The sequence below is a fragment of the Fusarium redolens genome (assembly GCF_020744475.1).
Source record: "Fusarium redolens strain MPI-CAGE-AT-0023 chromosome Unknown BKA55scaffold_2, whole genome shotgun sequence".
NCBI lineage: Eukaryota > Fungi > Ascomycota > Sordariomycetes > Hypocreales > Nectriaceae > Fusarium > Fusarium redolens.
This window is the reverse complement of record NW_025763665.1, coordinates 1,698,829-1,714,192: the sequence shown is the minus strand read 5'-3', so window position 1 is coordinate 1,714,192 and position 15,364 is coordinate 1,698,829. Positions and strand designations below refer to the sequence as shown.

The 15,364-nt window shown below is 50.4% G+C and overlaps 3 protein-coding genes across 3 annotated transcripts; 2 read left to right on the top strand and 1 right to left on the bottom strand.

The window, feature by feature from the left end:
• Positions 1 to 144: 144 nt before the first annotated feature.
• BKA55DRAFT_711708 (uncharacterized protein) lies at positions 145 to 5,709 on the top strand (the record flags this gene model as incomplete). Its single annotated transcript, XM_046200807.1, has 5 exons — positions 145 to 355; positions 403 to 981; positions 1,045 to 3,698; positions 3,750 to 4,470; positions 4,532 to 5,709. 5 exons carry the CDS (start codon positions 145 to 147, stop codon positions 5,299 to 5,301), a joined length of 4,935 nt encoding a protein of 1,644 aa, XP_046055010.1. The 3' UTR covers positions 5,302 to 5,709.
• Positions 5,710 to 10,337: 4,628 nt separating this feature from the next.
• On the bottom strand, positions 10,338 to 11,043 carry BKA55DRAFT_533976 (uncharacterized protein; the record flags this gene model as incomplete). The annotated part of the gene is made up of 3 exons (XM_046189537.1): positions 10,338 to 10,532; positions 10,748 to 10,947; positions 10,977 to 11,043. 3 exons carry the CDS (start codon positions 11,041 to 11,043, stop codon positions 10,338 to 10,340), a joined length of 462 nt encoding a protein of 153 aa, XP_046055009.1.
• An 885-nt stretch (positions 11,044 to 11,928) lies between these two features.
• Positions 11,929 to 14,737, top strand: BKA55DRAFT_533975 (uncharacterized protein; the record flags this gene model as incomplete). Its single annotated transcript, XM_046189536.1, has 4 exons — positions 11,929 to 12,079; positions 12,143 to 12,979; positions 13,036 to 13,628; positions 13,688 to 14,737. The coding sequence occupies 4 exons, from the start codon at positions 11,929 to 11,931 to the stop codon at positions 14,735 to 14,737; spliced, it is 2,631 nt and encodes an 876-aa protein (XP_046055008.1).
• Between the last annotated feature and the right edge of the window lie 627 nt (positions 14,738 to 15,364).

Below are 15,364 nucleotides of genomic sequence, written 5' to 3'. Positions count from 1 at the left end.
ATGCCACTGCTGCTGTAATCCATCATAAAAAAAAATATAGAACCTGTTCAAACCCCCCGCCCTCCTCTGTGAAAGAAAAAAAAAGAATCCAAACTCTTACACGGCCAGGCTCTATTGGTTTGGTCCTGTCCTGATTCAGAGTAAATGCAACAAGACTGTTGTCCTTACTCGTGCCTTGGCCACCATCAGACTTATACTTATACTTCCAGTCCACGTCGACTACTTATTTGCTCTCGAAACTCGTTTCACTTTAAGAATAGGAACAGAGACCTCGTCTTCCGCCTCCGCCTCCGCCTCCGCCCCTCCTACTCATACCCAGACCCCCCGAGCTGCCCGGGCAGCTCGCCTTCAAGACGTCGTCCTCAAAGAAGAGAAAGCTCTTGCGAAACGACCTACCTCTAGACTCGATTGATTCGTCGTCGCCCTCTCCTGACTCAGTCCTACCCTCCTGCGAAGTCGACGACGATCCCGCTCTCTCCTTCTCCGCCTCCGTGGCCTCCAACTCGAACTCGTTCCTCCGGGCCGACTCACAACCCGCCTCGAGCCTCCCCCCGCGTCTCCAGCATCAGACAAGCTCGCTCGTCTCGGCCGATTACGCCTCATCCGCTGCCTCGAGCCCTTGTGCATCTGCCTACGCCGATCTTTCCATTGAGAGTGATCGTGGCGGCGACGAGACTGGCCCGGCCCCAACTTTGGCTTTGGCCAGAAGCCAGTCTCCCTTGCGTCTCTCACACCGAGCTATCATGAATGGCGATGCAGACCTGCCTCAACGCTCCTCATCGCCTTTGAAACGACGTGCTTCCAGTATGGATCCCGAAAACGATGCGGATAGGTCCCGCGATGTCGACATGGATACATCACAAGCCAATGAATCTATTGAGGGCGCCTCGCAGCTGCCCCCCGAATCGCTACCTCGTGACATGAGTGTTGAAGCGCCCGAGCCTACAGCAAATTCGGCTACTGATGCTCATCCTGCGCAGCGTAAGGCTCACCACAATTCCAATTTGCAAGCACCGCAGTCCGTAGCTAATTCTGGTCTCATAGCAATTCCTTCGCTGCAAGAACAGATCAAGATCATAGAGACTCTCTTGAAAGCCTATCAGGAGGCGCAAGTGAAGGAAGGAGACAAGGCCTATCTCGTCTCCAACACCTGGGTTCAAAAAGCACTCTCATTGCGTGGCGGCTCCAAGGACAGCAAGGAGGGAGATCCCACATCCGACCTTCTCGGCCCTGTCGACAACTCGGATATCATTGGGGGAGTCGTCAGAGAACCTACCGGCAAGGAATACATTCGTCTAAAGCAAGGAACTAACGAGAATGAATTCACACTCTTCCCCGAGGATGCTTGGAAGATGGTTGTCGACTGGTATGGTGTCAAGAACGATCAAGAAGCCATTATTCGTACTGCTATCAACACCGCTGAACCTGGCGAAGAGCCCGTCATTCAGTTCGAGTTCCACCCTCCAGTTTTTACTGTTCACCGTCTGTGGTCTGAAATTAGCCCACTTCCCATCGAGCAGTCCCTCAAAGCCAAGAACCCTCCTCCTTACAAGTTTGTCAGAAGTCGCAAATACCATGCACAGACGTTTGTCCAGGAGATCAAGACAGCCACCGGTGTACCGCTAGACCGCAAAATTCGCTTGTTCATGGTACCTCAAATTCAGCAGGTTCCTAGCCCCTCAGAGCCCTCACGAGCCCTCACGCCTCCGGATTCCCCAGGGCGAACTGACAATGGAGCTGGCTCTGCAAACACTTGGTCGAAACTTCTCCTCGATAATGTTTCATTTTCTCAAGTCCGTAACCAAAGGGTCAAATGTAAGCTGGAAGACAAGACCATTGACCCCAAATTCAATGGCAGTTCGAACTTGACCATGTTCGATCTCGTGACAGATCAAACTCTGGTCATCGATGAGGCCATCGACTCCTTCTGGGTTAGCAACTACACAGGGAAAACTCCTCCAAATGGATTGGCCATTCCCACCAGAAGTGGCCTGGCCTCTTCTAATGCGAGCGGTCGAAGCAGTCCCGCCCCCGGTGGCCCATTGACACGTGGGCGAACGGGGAGGAAATCTGGTCGTAGCATCGGCGTTGTTGGTCTGCAGAATCTAGGAAACACATGTTATATGAACTCTGCACTTCAGTGCGTACGAAGCGTCGAGGAGTTGACCAAGTACTTCTTGACCAATGAGTATCTTGATGAGGTCAATAAGACTAACCTCCTGGGATACAATGGAAAAGTTGCTATAACGTATGGAAATCTCCTGAAGGAGATATATACGGAGGGTAGGGGCTCTGTGACTCCTCGAGACTTCAAGAATACGATCGGCCGTTGCCGGTCGACTTTCTCTGGATATGGGCAGCAGGACTCGCAAGAATTCCTTGGATTTCTCTTGGATGCTCTTCAGGAAGACCTGAGTCGTGTGAAGAAGAAACCTTACATCGAGAAGCCTGACTCTACCGACGACATGATCAACAATCCGGAAGCTATCAAGGAAATGGCAGACAAGGTCTGGGACATAACGCGCCTCCGGGACGACTCAGTCATTGCCGACCTCTTCACAGGTTTGTATAAATCAACACTCAAATGTCCTGAGTGTGGCAAGATCAGCATCACTTTCGACCCTTTCAATAACCTGACCCTTCCTATTCCTGTCGAGGACGTATGGACGGCCAAGGTCAAGTTCTTGCCCCTCAACGATGTGCCTGTCATAATTGAGGTTGAATTGCCTAAGCATAGCGCTATCGAACAGCTCAAGCAGTTCCTCTCCGTCCGAACAGGTGTACCCGTGGAGCGATTGATAGGAGGAGAAGAGTACAAGGATCGTTTCTTCAAGATTTACGATAACCCCGTAGATGTTAGTGAAGAGATCGCAAAAAATGATCTGGCAACCTTCCACGAGTTAGATGCTGTCCCTACCAACTGGCCGCACAAAGCGAACAAGCCACGCTCCATGCTGGATATCGACACTCCTCTCGAAGCCTCGTGGGATGACCCGCGGTATGAGCGGATAGTGGTACCCGTATTTCACCGCATCCCATCGAACTATGGTCGTGCTCGGGATGGCGTGGCTCCCCCAAGCTTCATCTGCTTCACTAAGGAGGAAGCTTCCGACATTGACCTCATTCGACGCAAGATCCTGGAGAAAATCTCGAACTTCTCAACTTGGTCCAAGCTCAGGAACAACTTAGAGGAGAACTCTGATAACGCTGACGGAGAGGTGGTTGCTTCTGCTTCAGATGCCGACTCGTCTGGCGATAGTAAGGTTGTTGCCAACTCGGTTGAAGGCGAGGATGACATTGTAGATGTGCATATGAAGGACACCAGTGATGCTCTCCCCCATCAACCACGGATTCTGAAGCGATTCAACAAGAGCCGACCCAAGTTTATCGACCCAGATAGCTTCCTCGAACCTGACCTGCAAAACCTCTTCGACCTTTGCTACTTCACAGATAAAGCTCACTCTGGTGATGTGCCAACAGGCTGGTCTAACGTCGACCACCATCAATTACTCCCTAAGTTGTCGGATCGCATCCTTCAGCCGTCACCCGAGGATGACGATACCGCCAGTCGCGACGATGAAAGCAGCACGCCCTCTAATGAAGATGCAAGCAGCAACGACGAGAGTATCAAGGCGGAGATGACACAAACTAGAATGGTGGAAGAGTCCAGTGAGGAAGAAGTTCAAGAAGCTCCACGAGTAGGTCATTCTATCAGTCTTTTCAACGTTCCTAGCGCTTATGCAAAGCAGAAATTCAATGGACGTCCCTCAAAAGTAAAAGGACGCAAGCTCAAGGGCCAGAAATTCAACAAGAAAGCCAACAAGCGCCGAGAACGTATGCAGAACAAGAAGCACAAGGCGGCCTCTGTCAAGCCCCAGCCTCAACCTCCTGCTGTTGCTGATGGTGGACCTCTGATTCGTCTGGGCGAAGGCATTGTCGTAGACTGGAACGAGGATGCTTGGGAAAAGGTGTTTGGTGGCTCTGCAAAGACCCCCTCCGATGAACAAGGAGCTCCAACGTTTATTGATCTGGAAACGCTCACGGACCCTGCCCTCAAGGTTGCTCAGAGAAGAAGACATCATCGTCGTACACGAGGCATCAGTCTTGAAGAATGTTTGGATGAGTTCGAGAGAGCTGAAGTGCTCTCCGAGCAAGATATGTGGTATTGCCCCCGCTGCAAAGAGCATCGGCGAGCCAGCAAGAAGTTTGATCTGTGGAAATCGCCAGATATTCTTGTCGCGCATCTGAAGCGCTTTAGCAACTCTGGATGGCGCCGCGACAAGTTGGACGTTATGGTTGACTTCCCCATTGAGGGTCTGGACCTTACTTCTAGAGTCATTCAAAAAGAGGATGGTAAAGATGAGATTTATGATTTGATTGCTGTTGATGATCATTACGGTGGTCTTGGTGGAGGTCATTACACTGCCTACGCCAAGAACTTTGTCGATGGGCGATGGTATAACTATAATGGTGAGTTGCTCCATCTCTCTGGCCCCCCTCCCGTCAATCCACGACGCTGACAAGCCGATAGATTCGTCTGCAAGCCCTGTGTCTGACCCTTCAACATGCATTACATCGGCCGCATACCTATTGTTTTACCGTCGCCGCTCGAGTACCCCTTTAGGCGGATCGCGGTTCGGAGTCATCTCTGAGAAATACAAGAACAGCGAAGAAAATTCTGAAGAAGAAGAAGGCGGGGCGGGGGAAGGTCAGCGTCTCGGCGAGGGTTCCTCCCTGAATGGGTTGTCGAGCGCTGGGATCGGAGCCGCAGCAACTCGCCATCTCGGCGGTCGTGGTTCGGATAGAGTCACCGTCACCTCTTTAGCTGGACCAGACGACGAAGACGAAGATCCTCCTCCGTACGGTGGACCTAACGGAATAGAGAGCATCCAGAGTAGCGTCGAGGACGAGGGTGTAGATGTCAATGGAAGCTACCAATGCCTGGATAACAAGTCACTCAACCTCGTCCAGGGTTGGAACTTTGAGGGCCTGGGCGATAGCGGTGCCGAAGACTCTACGGGTGCCGACATTGGCTCTGATGATGTCCAGTTGGACTCTTCAGCTGATGAGCGTGGCCTCAGCCAGTTTGATGACCACGACACAATCATGACAGGACAGGATCCTGTTGAGGGCGAATCTGAGCCTGTCGCTCCTCAAAAGACGCTTCTTACAGACACCCAGAAGTCTACATGGGGCCGCAAAGATGTGATCGATGTGCAAACCGCGGCAGGGAGCGACAGAGATTCGAACGAGGTGGCCGAGATCCATCTTGAAAACGAGAAGGGAACCAAGGCCGAGTAGGACGGCTGTCCAACGTTGAACAACAAGCGGCCCAAAGTCATGATGACATATGGTAGACGAGATACGAGAAAACGGCTAAATGTGCATGAGATGATGACCCGGGCCGAACAAACATGTGAATGGCATGTTGACGTTGATGGGGGAGAAGTAGATAGAAAGAGGCGGCGAGAGAAATAGATGGTACATATCGCCACGCATCTCGCATGAGGTTGAAGGGTAAAACACGGCGTTGGGTTTTGTTTTGCATCAAGCATGTTCAGTTGAATGGACTTGACGAAGTCAAAGCAGAGGATGTCTCATCTATACATGTAGTTCAAGCAGTAGTCATAAATGATAGACATTCTTCCTCAGACTCTCATGACTGGCGATACACGATTTGATATGCGTCACTACCCTCGCCAACTTTAGGACTTTCCCGGACGAAGGGCGCAAGTAAGGATGTGCTCATGCCTGTTTCACATTTCAAGGTATAAGATACCCTCAAATATTTCAGTGTCGTTAAACGTTTGTATCGTTTACAAGTTCCCGAAGCTCCGGTGCCGTAGAGCCGAGATTTACAAGACTCAAATGATAACATCTTTCAAGCACGGTAAAATCACTAATTATCTGTCGACTGCGAGAGCATCATGCGATCTTCAATACGTAATCTGTAGCTTGTCATTCAAGGCCGGATCGTTGTATATCCACGCTGTGGGCAGGATGGCATCAACATGGTTTCCCCAGCTCGGAGACCCTGGTCCTGAGCATCCACCTCAGTACGCTTGTAGTGTTTGAACTGAGCACCAGGAAGAAATTGCGAGACGTTAAACCCCGCGTTTCAGGAGATCAAGTTCGGTGGGAAAGCATCGCAGTTGAAGACTATCTTATCTATCTTCTGGGGTAGGAAACACCGTACGGAGTACATATTCGAGATATCAGATAAGCAGTTGACGACACGCCTTGGCGCTCACTTAAACAACTGATTAGATGCAGTTATGTCGCGGCAGTGATGCGGCGTATGGGACAAATCCTACTCTCCAAGTTCGGGGCAAGTCCTCCATAACCACTCAACCCACCAACTGGGAAATGGTCGATACCATTCCTCACTCCACGCTCCATCCACTTGAGCGGGCTGAATTTGACAGCCAGCAGAGCGGCCGCTAGATTGAGGGCGTTTGACATGTTATCACTATGCCGCCTGGGGGATTGACAATTAACGAATGGCTTGATGGCTGAGACAATTGACGAAATGGGAGTAGGTAATTGATTCGCGATCGACATATCGGAATCACCTCATGGTTGCATTTTGGCTATTCGGTTCACAGGGTTCAGCTTGACAGGCTTGAGGAGTCCCACGCTTTAGCTAGCCACCATGTTAAAGATTTGAGCCTCTAGAAGATGAATTTAGACATATCGAAGCACCAGTGATCAAATAATGTCGGGGAAGAGCTCATCATGCGCCGATATGAAGACCTGATAGAATATAGACATATGATAGGTGATGATGAGCCCACCAACAAGGTTGAGAACTGAAAGTTTGGGTATCGCAGAATGGCAACATCCAACATATCCGGTACGTGACCGACTCCTCTGTGATAATAGAAATAAGTGACCCCTCACACACAACGCAAGATTGTTTATGTTGTCAGTCTGAACAGGACGCCAAAGACCCGATACCATGGGCTTACTGAGACTCCATGGGTGACCGCGATACCAGGGACAAACAATAGAGCACAAGTCATTCTTCAGCTCAAGAGAGAGAAAAAAAATCGAGCCGAAAACGGGTCCAGGGCGTCATTAAAGAGCAGCCAGGAACAAGTAAGAAACGTGTCGAGAGTCGATACTTGAATCAGGCTATGGCCGAAGAAGGAGCAAGATCCCACAAAAGCAAGGGCACTTCTCGCCGTCTCGGTGACTCTGTGGGGTGCCCTCAGAGTCTAAGAAGCAGGCCGCGGGCCCAGCAGGCGTGTGTTCTTGCCTCGGTTCGGGGATTCTGGGGTGGAGATGGACTATGGAGAAGGGATTCTTCCTCATCTTTGAGGCTCGAAGTGGAGTCTTTGTAATAGCATCAAATCGAGCCTTTGAGATGCGTCATGTGCGGGATGGCTTTGACAGATCCAAAGCTACCTTAGCCAGCAACCAGATCGCATGAGGAGTTCATGTGGCTGCCCTTGTGATCCATGGCCGGCATGAAAAGGCTTGATAGACAGCATGGGTATCGTACAAAGGAAATGGAGGCCGAGCACTCCGTCATTCCCTAGACGGACTGCAGGTTACCTGGCAGCCAGCTGGAGCGATAAATGGCCAGCCCAGTATACCAGTGCCCTGAAGGACTTTGCTTCTTTCGAGACAATTGAGGAAACCCTCTGCTCAAGTATGTGTGCGTAGATGAAGGGAATTTTTGCGGCATCAATATATGGTTTCATATCATCCATTGAAGCGGACCGGAGAATTTGGGTGTCGCTAGGCGTTGTTGGACGTTCTCCTGAGTCCAGGAACAAACCGAAGATGGCTCCATTCTGCGTATGGCACCGCGATGGCTTGGGTAACTGTTGACAGCCATCCTATACCTAAAGCGTAGTTGTTGCGTACCTCGTCTCTCAGTAGCTTCACTTAAAGGCGGGGAGAGTTTGGAGCCGGTGTGGTGCGGGGCAGCGAGCCTGTGGCTTATGGCGAAAGCGACAGGTGATGGAATGGGGGCAATGGAGATGGGAATGAACGAGCAGGACAAGAAGAGTTGTGAAGAATGAAGGCGGAGGTTGGCGTTGCTGATGAGAGTCGATAGGGTCTCGGAAAGTTAAGAGGCTTTGGTGACGAGATCTGGATCTCAGATCTGGTCCGTCAAATCACGTCATATTGGTTCGTTCGTTTGAATGGCCAAATATAATTGATAATGTCAACCAAAAGTGACAGTAAGTCGACTCGAATGTGAAGTTGACTGGTTGATGCTGTGAATGTAGGTGACCCTAGTAGAATCTATCCATTGATTGTACCCAATTCGATCCAGAACCGCAAAAGATGTAGATAGTCAGCCACTGAATTCACGAATGGTAGGTAAGGTAAGGTAGAGTTGGGTTGGATTGGGTTCTGGGCGAACAGCACCTGCACTTTACCTGCACGGAATCACACCCGGTGCATACCCACCTGACCTAAGTACCTACCTTACATAGTACCCACCTGACTGGGTAAGTACCTTCTCCCCTTGCCTTCTGGAACTGCACTTCGAGTCCATCATACCTACTGGACTGGGCATTCTTGTATGCTGAGATCGTAGTGGAGTTTGCCTATGGTCATGGAGCCTAGGAACCTGACCGTGCGGGGATCTTGTGGTTCTCACGTCAAGAGTTCCTTCCATTCTCCAGCTTGGTGAACCAAACCAAGAGCTTTTATTGGATGGGACACGACAGACTCAGCATGACGACATACGAATCGCTGGGCTATTGTTGGAAATCCATGACATTGTATCTCACTTAGCTAAATAATGAGCTGCCTTACCCTTTCACACTGGCGCCTCTGTCGTTAGTTACCCACCGTCATACGAAGCTCACCTCAACTAATCGCCAAGTGTCAGGGTTGACAAGAACAATAGCACATGTGCTATGTCGAATACACTGTATCCAAACTGTACTTCCTTCGAGAATGATTCTTAAGTGGTTCCCCTTTGCGCTGCAGCCCACCATGCACCCCTGTCAAGTGATTATTGGACAGGCGACCCCATTCTAGATTCTCGAAGACGACCAGAAGAATTCAAAGCAAGCCGCTTGGACCCTCAGTCATCAACCCTGTTGGTTGACGCTGCAGACACGACGTAATTGGCTATCATAAGGATAAGGGGGCCCTGATCCTGGCCAAGCGTGTGGAGCACGAGGTGGGTTCTACCATCAACCTTTAGCCTCTCTAGGCTCTGGCCCAGCTGGCCTTGGTGCCTCGCGTCGCGTTGCAAGCACGTTGAGGCACCTCCGGCTCCCCTGTCTGTAAGCCTGTAAGCCTGTAAGGTAAGGGAGCGACGATCCCCGACTACATCCAAGAACATCCTCCAACCTCACTCACGATGGACCACTTCGAACCCTGATGCAGGCGGCACAGCAGAGCACAGTAACCCTACAACGACCTATAATGGGCGTCATGTCTGACCTAGGTACACTCGACGATGCTGTCGTGTCGCCTCTGCTGACCAGTCACTCGCCACTGTAAATCACTAAAATCAAGGCCTCAAAACCCGCACCTAAGTCTGCGCCCTCTCCGCCAGCCCAGACGGCACTTCCGCAAACTCTGATGCCTCCTACGCCTCCTTCGCAAGTAGGCAAGGTACTCTTTATTGCTGCATGTTTGATCGCTTGCGTTAGAAGCAATTCATCCGATTTGGCCATATTACGTGTTATCCTTGAATGAAGCATTCTCTCAAGGCACAACTTGTCTAGCTTGTGTTCATAATAAACGGAGGCGAAATCGTGCTGCATATTCCCTCCACTCTAACAAAATCTATTACATATTGCGAGAGCTGCGTCATCAAGCTTAACTATACCTTACTCCATCATTACGAGTTTCAGTTTCTGCGCTTTTCATAAGCAAGAACAGTGTTGATTCCCCTATTCGTGTTTCAAACAGAGCACTCATTTCCACACTCCTTTGCTCGCATATGGTTTTCTTTTCTTTTTTCTCACTATCTACCCTTATAAACAAATTCTATTGTCCTTGAGCAGCACTATATACCCCGTAGCAGCCCTATAAAGTCCCCTAAAAAGATTCACGGCCAGGGTACTAAAAAGTGATGTTTGGGTAAAAAGATCATTTTTTAACTCCTTGGCCCCCCTGGCTCTGAGACCTCCTCCCCTCACATTCACATTCACACTCACATTCTCTTATCCCTCTAGTTCCTCTCAGAACACAGTGATCCTACCTTGACGCCTCTGGATTGAATCCGCCTCACTTGAACCAATTCAACTCTTGAACTTGGCCCTCGATCTGGTCGCTTCTGACTCGCCGTTTGAACCCCTTCTTCTCCACGTCTTTCGTACTTCTTCTCGGCAAATCGTTCCACTAAGGCGGTTGTCAATCTATTCGAGTAATTCGACTGCCGGCGCCAGGCTTGGTTCCCGCCTCTGTTTCTGCTTGTCAAGGTTGTCTTCTGGTTCTTGGCTTCGCCTTGCCTTGTCTTTGTTTCTCACGCTCCACAGGTGAGTCCAAAAGGCACCAGCCGATGGGCTCGAGAGGTTAGAACTCTGTTGCGTCACATTTCGGTTCAATTCAACCTAGTCAAGTCCAGGCTTCAATTCGGACATTCATTCTTTTTCTGCCTTTCATCTGGTCTTTCCCTCACTTCGATCGCCTCTGCCAGGACAGCAATTGGCAGTGAATATCTCTATCGCCTCATCCTTTCCAACTTCTACCCAAAGTATTTGCTCTGGTTGTTACATCGCACTATCATCCCGTCTGTGCTGTGCTGCCCTGCCGGACCTGCACTCACACTTGCGCTACTGTACACTGCAATCGCTCCTCCTCCGCTTGCAGCCACGCTCGCAGATCTTCTCCTTCCTCCCCCGGACCCGGTTACCGCGACTGTCGGTGCCCTTGCCCTGTCTTTGGGTCTTCCCTTATCCTTCCCTAGTCCTTCCATTCTCCGACCAGGGTCAGACACCTTCTGCGTGCCGCTAAGCAGGTCTCGTACTGCTGTACATACAGTAGGCAGCTCGTACCTTGAACCAAGACAGGTAAGCTAAAGCCTGGGCTGATACCTTCACTCATTGCCCTGACACCATCCATTATTCCAGCGCACGCGTTCTCTATTTTGGTTCTGCTTGTAGTGTTGGTTGTTCTGTTCTGTACTGCAGTTCGTCCGTCCGTACCTTCCTCCTCACTACCTGTGAATCCAACCCTCAATCCGACATCCTGCCTTGCCTCTTTTCCTTCTTCTTTTCATCCCCTGGCCCTTCCTATTCCTTGGTGGCTCTTTCCATCTTAGCCCAATCCGAGTCCTGATTCCGAGTCCTCTTGTCCCCTCCATTTACAATCCATCACGCTTCTCCCTCCTGCGCCATCATTTTTCATATCCCTCTTGTCTTCTTTTCGTATCGCCGCATTTACCACGTCTTTCGCGACATCCTCCTCCTGCTTACCAGCTAATATCCGCCCCTCGTCTCTCAGCCTCGACTGAATTTTCTAATTATACGAACTCTGTCGCCCACCGACTGCTCCCGCCCGTCGCGACGCCAGTCTGACAGCCTGTCCGGCCCTCCCAGCCGAAAACACCAATCGTCTGTACCACCGAACTAGATTTATTGAATCAGCTCAACTCGACAAACATCGCATGCGAACTCCTCGAGACGAATCAGCATTTCGGGCTCCTATTGCTCAATTCGAACCCCCATTGCTCGCCACCAATCCCGGATGTCGTGTAGCTATTGAGTCAATTGTATTGGGGCTACTTCGCGATAATTGCGTATTCAATCACGACCCTCGAAATTCATTCCTACCCTGCTCTTATCCAACGTTTGAAATTCGCTCGGCTCGGTCTTTGGGATAATTTGGTCTCCGGCATTTCGTGAGGCTATTTGGTTCTGGTAAATCGCCTTATCTTGGCACAAATACTCAACTGCCCGAAGGGCTACGGTGCTCCAGTCGCGAGACTGGTAGCTCTCCATGAGCACCATGGACCGCGCCGCTTGTCACATTATTTACGTCAATCGCAATGTCAGCGAAGATGGATTGATTCACAGCACTTCTGGTGACAGCACATCTGATTGGGCAACGGATGAGGCTCGCCACGTCGTACAACCTCTACTAGATGCCTTCGGAGATGGTTCGTTCTTTCGTTTATGATGTCGCCATGAGTCATTTCTCCACTTACTAACATATGGTCCAGTTCACGTTTGCGCATCTGGAGGTGCCTGCTTAACAAAATTATTTGAATTACAGGAGGGCTCTATGCTCGATCTGAAGCCAACCCTGGTTCTCCTTGATACGCCTAGTGATGACCCAGTACCTGAAGCGCGGAGAAGGGCATCGTCGCCTTCTCCTTCATGCAGTTCTTCCAACGAAAATGTCGACATCCACACTCCCGACGAAGCCCTCTACGGCCTGGGATTGCTGCAAAAGATCATTACCGAAGCGCACTTGCGCGGTATGTCTAAACTGGTCGTACCGATTCCGGTGATAAGCAATTCCGAGGCAGGTCATCCCACAACCAACGGACAGATGACCGACGGCACAGCTGAACAGAAGCCTTTGCCATTGGGATCGCTTGACACAAATCGTCAACTCATAAGGAGGTGCCTAGATCTGGGGGCAGTCGATGTCATCATTTGTCCAATGAGCACCAAATGTATTACAAGTCTGGAAATCTGCGCCTATCGGGCTCACAGAGATGCCGCCAAGGAACAATCAACCCTGCTGGAAATTAGGCAAGGTCGAAAACGATCGTGGGTGGGAGTCAACGAAGAGAAACCCTTCGCATATCTTCGTGAAGCCATGGTGTCCGGTCTGATGAAAGGGATATGCCGTTTAGGCACAAGTGACGACCAAATCAACAATGCCCATGTGGCTGTTTCTTCGGAACGGCAATCTGCCATTGCTGAGGCAATAGGAAGTTGGCGCTTCTGCGCTCACTCATTCACTGACGATGAGTTGTTGGTGGCTGCAATGGACATGTTCAGACATGCCTTGGCTATGCCCGAACTTGAGCGATGGCGGATACATGCAGGTACGTTGTACTGTTTTGGATTGGTGTCGGTTGGCCGCATACTGACTCAGCTTCAGATCAACTAATCAGCTTCCTTGTTGCTTGCCGTGCTGCATACAATAGCTTTGTGCCTTACCACAATTTCCGTCATGTTGTGGATGTACTGCAAGCTACCTTCAATTTCCTGGTACATATCGGTGCTCTGTCGCCCTATCCTTCGGGTACCGAATCCCGCCCCATGCCGGAGAAGTCGCCCATGGCTTCTCTCATCACTCCCTTTGAAGCGTTGACGCTCCTCATCACTGCTATTGGGCATGACGTTGGACACCCAGGCGTGAACAACGGTTTTCTTGTGACACTCAATGCTCCCCTAGCACAGTTGTACAATGATCGATCCGTTTTGGAATCGTTCCATTGCGCCGCTTACTCGCAGATTCTTCGACGTTACTGGCCCTCCGCCTTCGAGGACACGAAGATGCGTAACCTAATGATCAGCTCCATCTTGGCTACGGATATGGGTCTGCATTTCGACTACATGAAGAAGCTCGGAGATGTTCAAGAACGACTTCAAGCTAATAATAGCGCCGACGGCTGGAACGGCCGGCAAATTGAAGAGAACAAGTCTCTCGCTTGTTCTTTACTCATCAAATGTGCCGATATTAGTAACGTGGTATGCCTCCCCCGGCATTAATGACATCGTGGAGTCACCAGCTAACAACGCAAATCTAGGCACGAAACCATGAGATAGCTTTGAAGTGGACTTACATTCTGTCAGAAGAGTTCTCTCGGCAAGCTTCAATGGAGAGTGAGCTGAGCATCCCTTCATCACTTATGACACCGCCCAAGCAAGACATGACTTCACTGGCTAAAGGCCAACTTGGGTTTATGAATCTTTTTGCCACCCCTCTATTTCAAGGCGTCGCCGACATCATGCCCGCTATGCAGTACACTGTCGACGAGCTTGAGATGAATAAGAGTCTCTTCGAGCTTAAGCTTCAACAAGAGAAAGAAAAGCAACCTCTAGATGACACAATCAGGAGACGTCTTCTGAAGGAGGGTACGTTTTCTCCAAGGACCATGAGCTTTGCTGTACCACAGGAGGAGGAGAAGGAGGAGAAGAGAGACATGACACCCTTGTTTGAGGCATTGGATCGCGGATCGGATACGACCCCCGTTGGGAACGGCGAACTACCCATGCCACGCCCGGAAAGGGATGACCTATCGCCGGCCGATAGTCAGACGACAATGGGGCCATCAGCTGCAAATGGTGCAGCTGGGGAGCACAGGGGATCTAACGGATCAGCTTCAACATTTGATGCGGTCAGAGAATTGGCCAACAGTGATCCGTTTCAGACGCAAACGAGAAGGGATTCAGCGAAGCAACGATCAAGCGAGACGACAGATGGAAGTGTTTCTGGGGCTTGCTCGGGAGATTGGGCTTCACAAGCGACGAGCGCTACAACGGGCAAGATGCCGATGTCACCAAGCACACGTGGTACGAGTATCGTGAGCGGAGATTCGACTGAACATGCCGTTGGAATTCCCAAGATCAATGTCGACTCCGCAAGTTTAAAAGACAGCTCAGGAACACTTCGCCAGGATGGTTCACCTATCGATGACGAAACAAGATCCGATGCGAGCACGACAGGTGGAAGTATTGGCAGAGCTGAGGGCAAGTCGCTACGGAAGAAAACAAGCAGATTCAGGATAAAGGATCTTCCCTTTTTCAGAAGGCACAAAGGCACGAATTCTCCGTCTACTGCAGACATGACTGGATGAGGTATTACAGCACTCATCATCCAGGAGCGAAAAGAGAGGCGTGGTCAGATGGGACTACCATGGCGTGCTCATAAAACTGGAGAGGCAACCCAGCGCGTCGGACCAGTTGAGGTGATTCTGGCTGAATATTGTGTGTTCTATAAGTTTTGTTTTGGGGGGACGTGTTAGTCTAAGTTGCTCTAATGATTGCAGTATATACGTGTACAGTATCTATGTGTGGACGGATGGATGGTGCGTCTGCTGAGAAGTCCGAGGAACGGGGGACCAAATAAGCATCTTGAGTCAGAATGCATCTCCAAAGGAACGGAGAAACGTACTGGGCTACTGGCGTTGGCGTAAGGCAAGGTTGGGACGGTGACGAAAGCAATGTATCAAAATCAAAGAGGGCGGTGGGGGCGTGGGAAAGGGTTAACTTGGTTGTCTTGGGTTGAGTATATGGTATGGGTTGGGTATATGGTATACGGCATGGGATGATGGACGTGGTGTTGGTGTTGAGTATGGCTGCGAGGCTATGATTGCACACAAGCTGTCACATGAGATGAGATATATTATTCAATGATGAAGTACTTCGAAGCCAAAAATATTCTCTATAGTCGCGTCTGAAAGGCTAATGGAGGCGACAGGCCT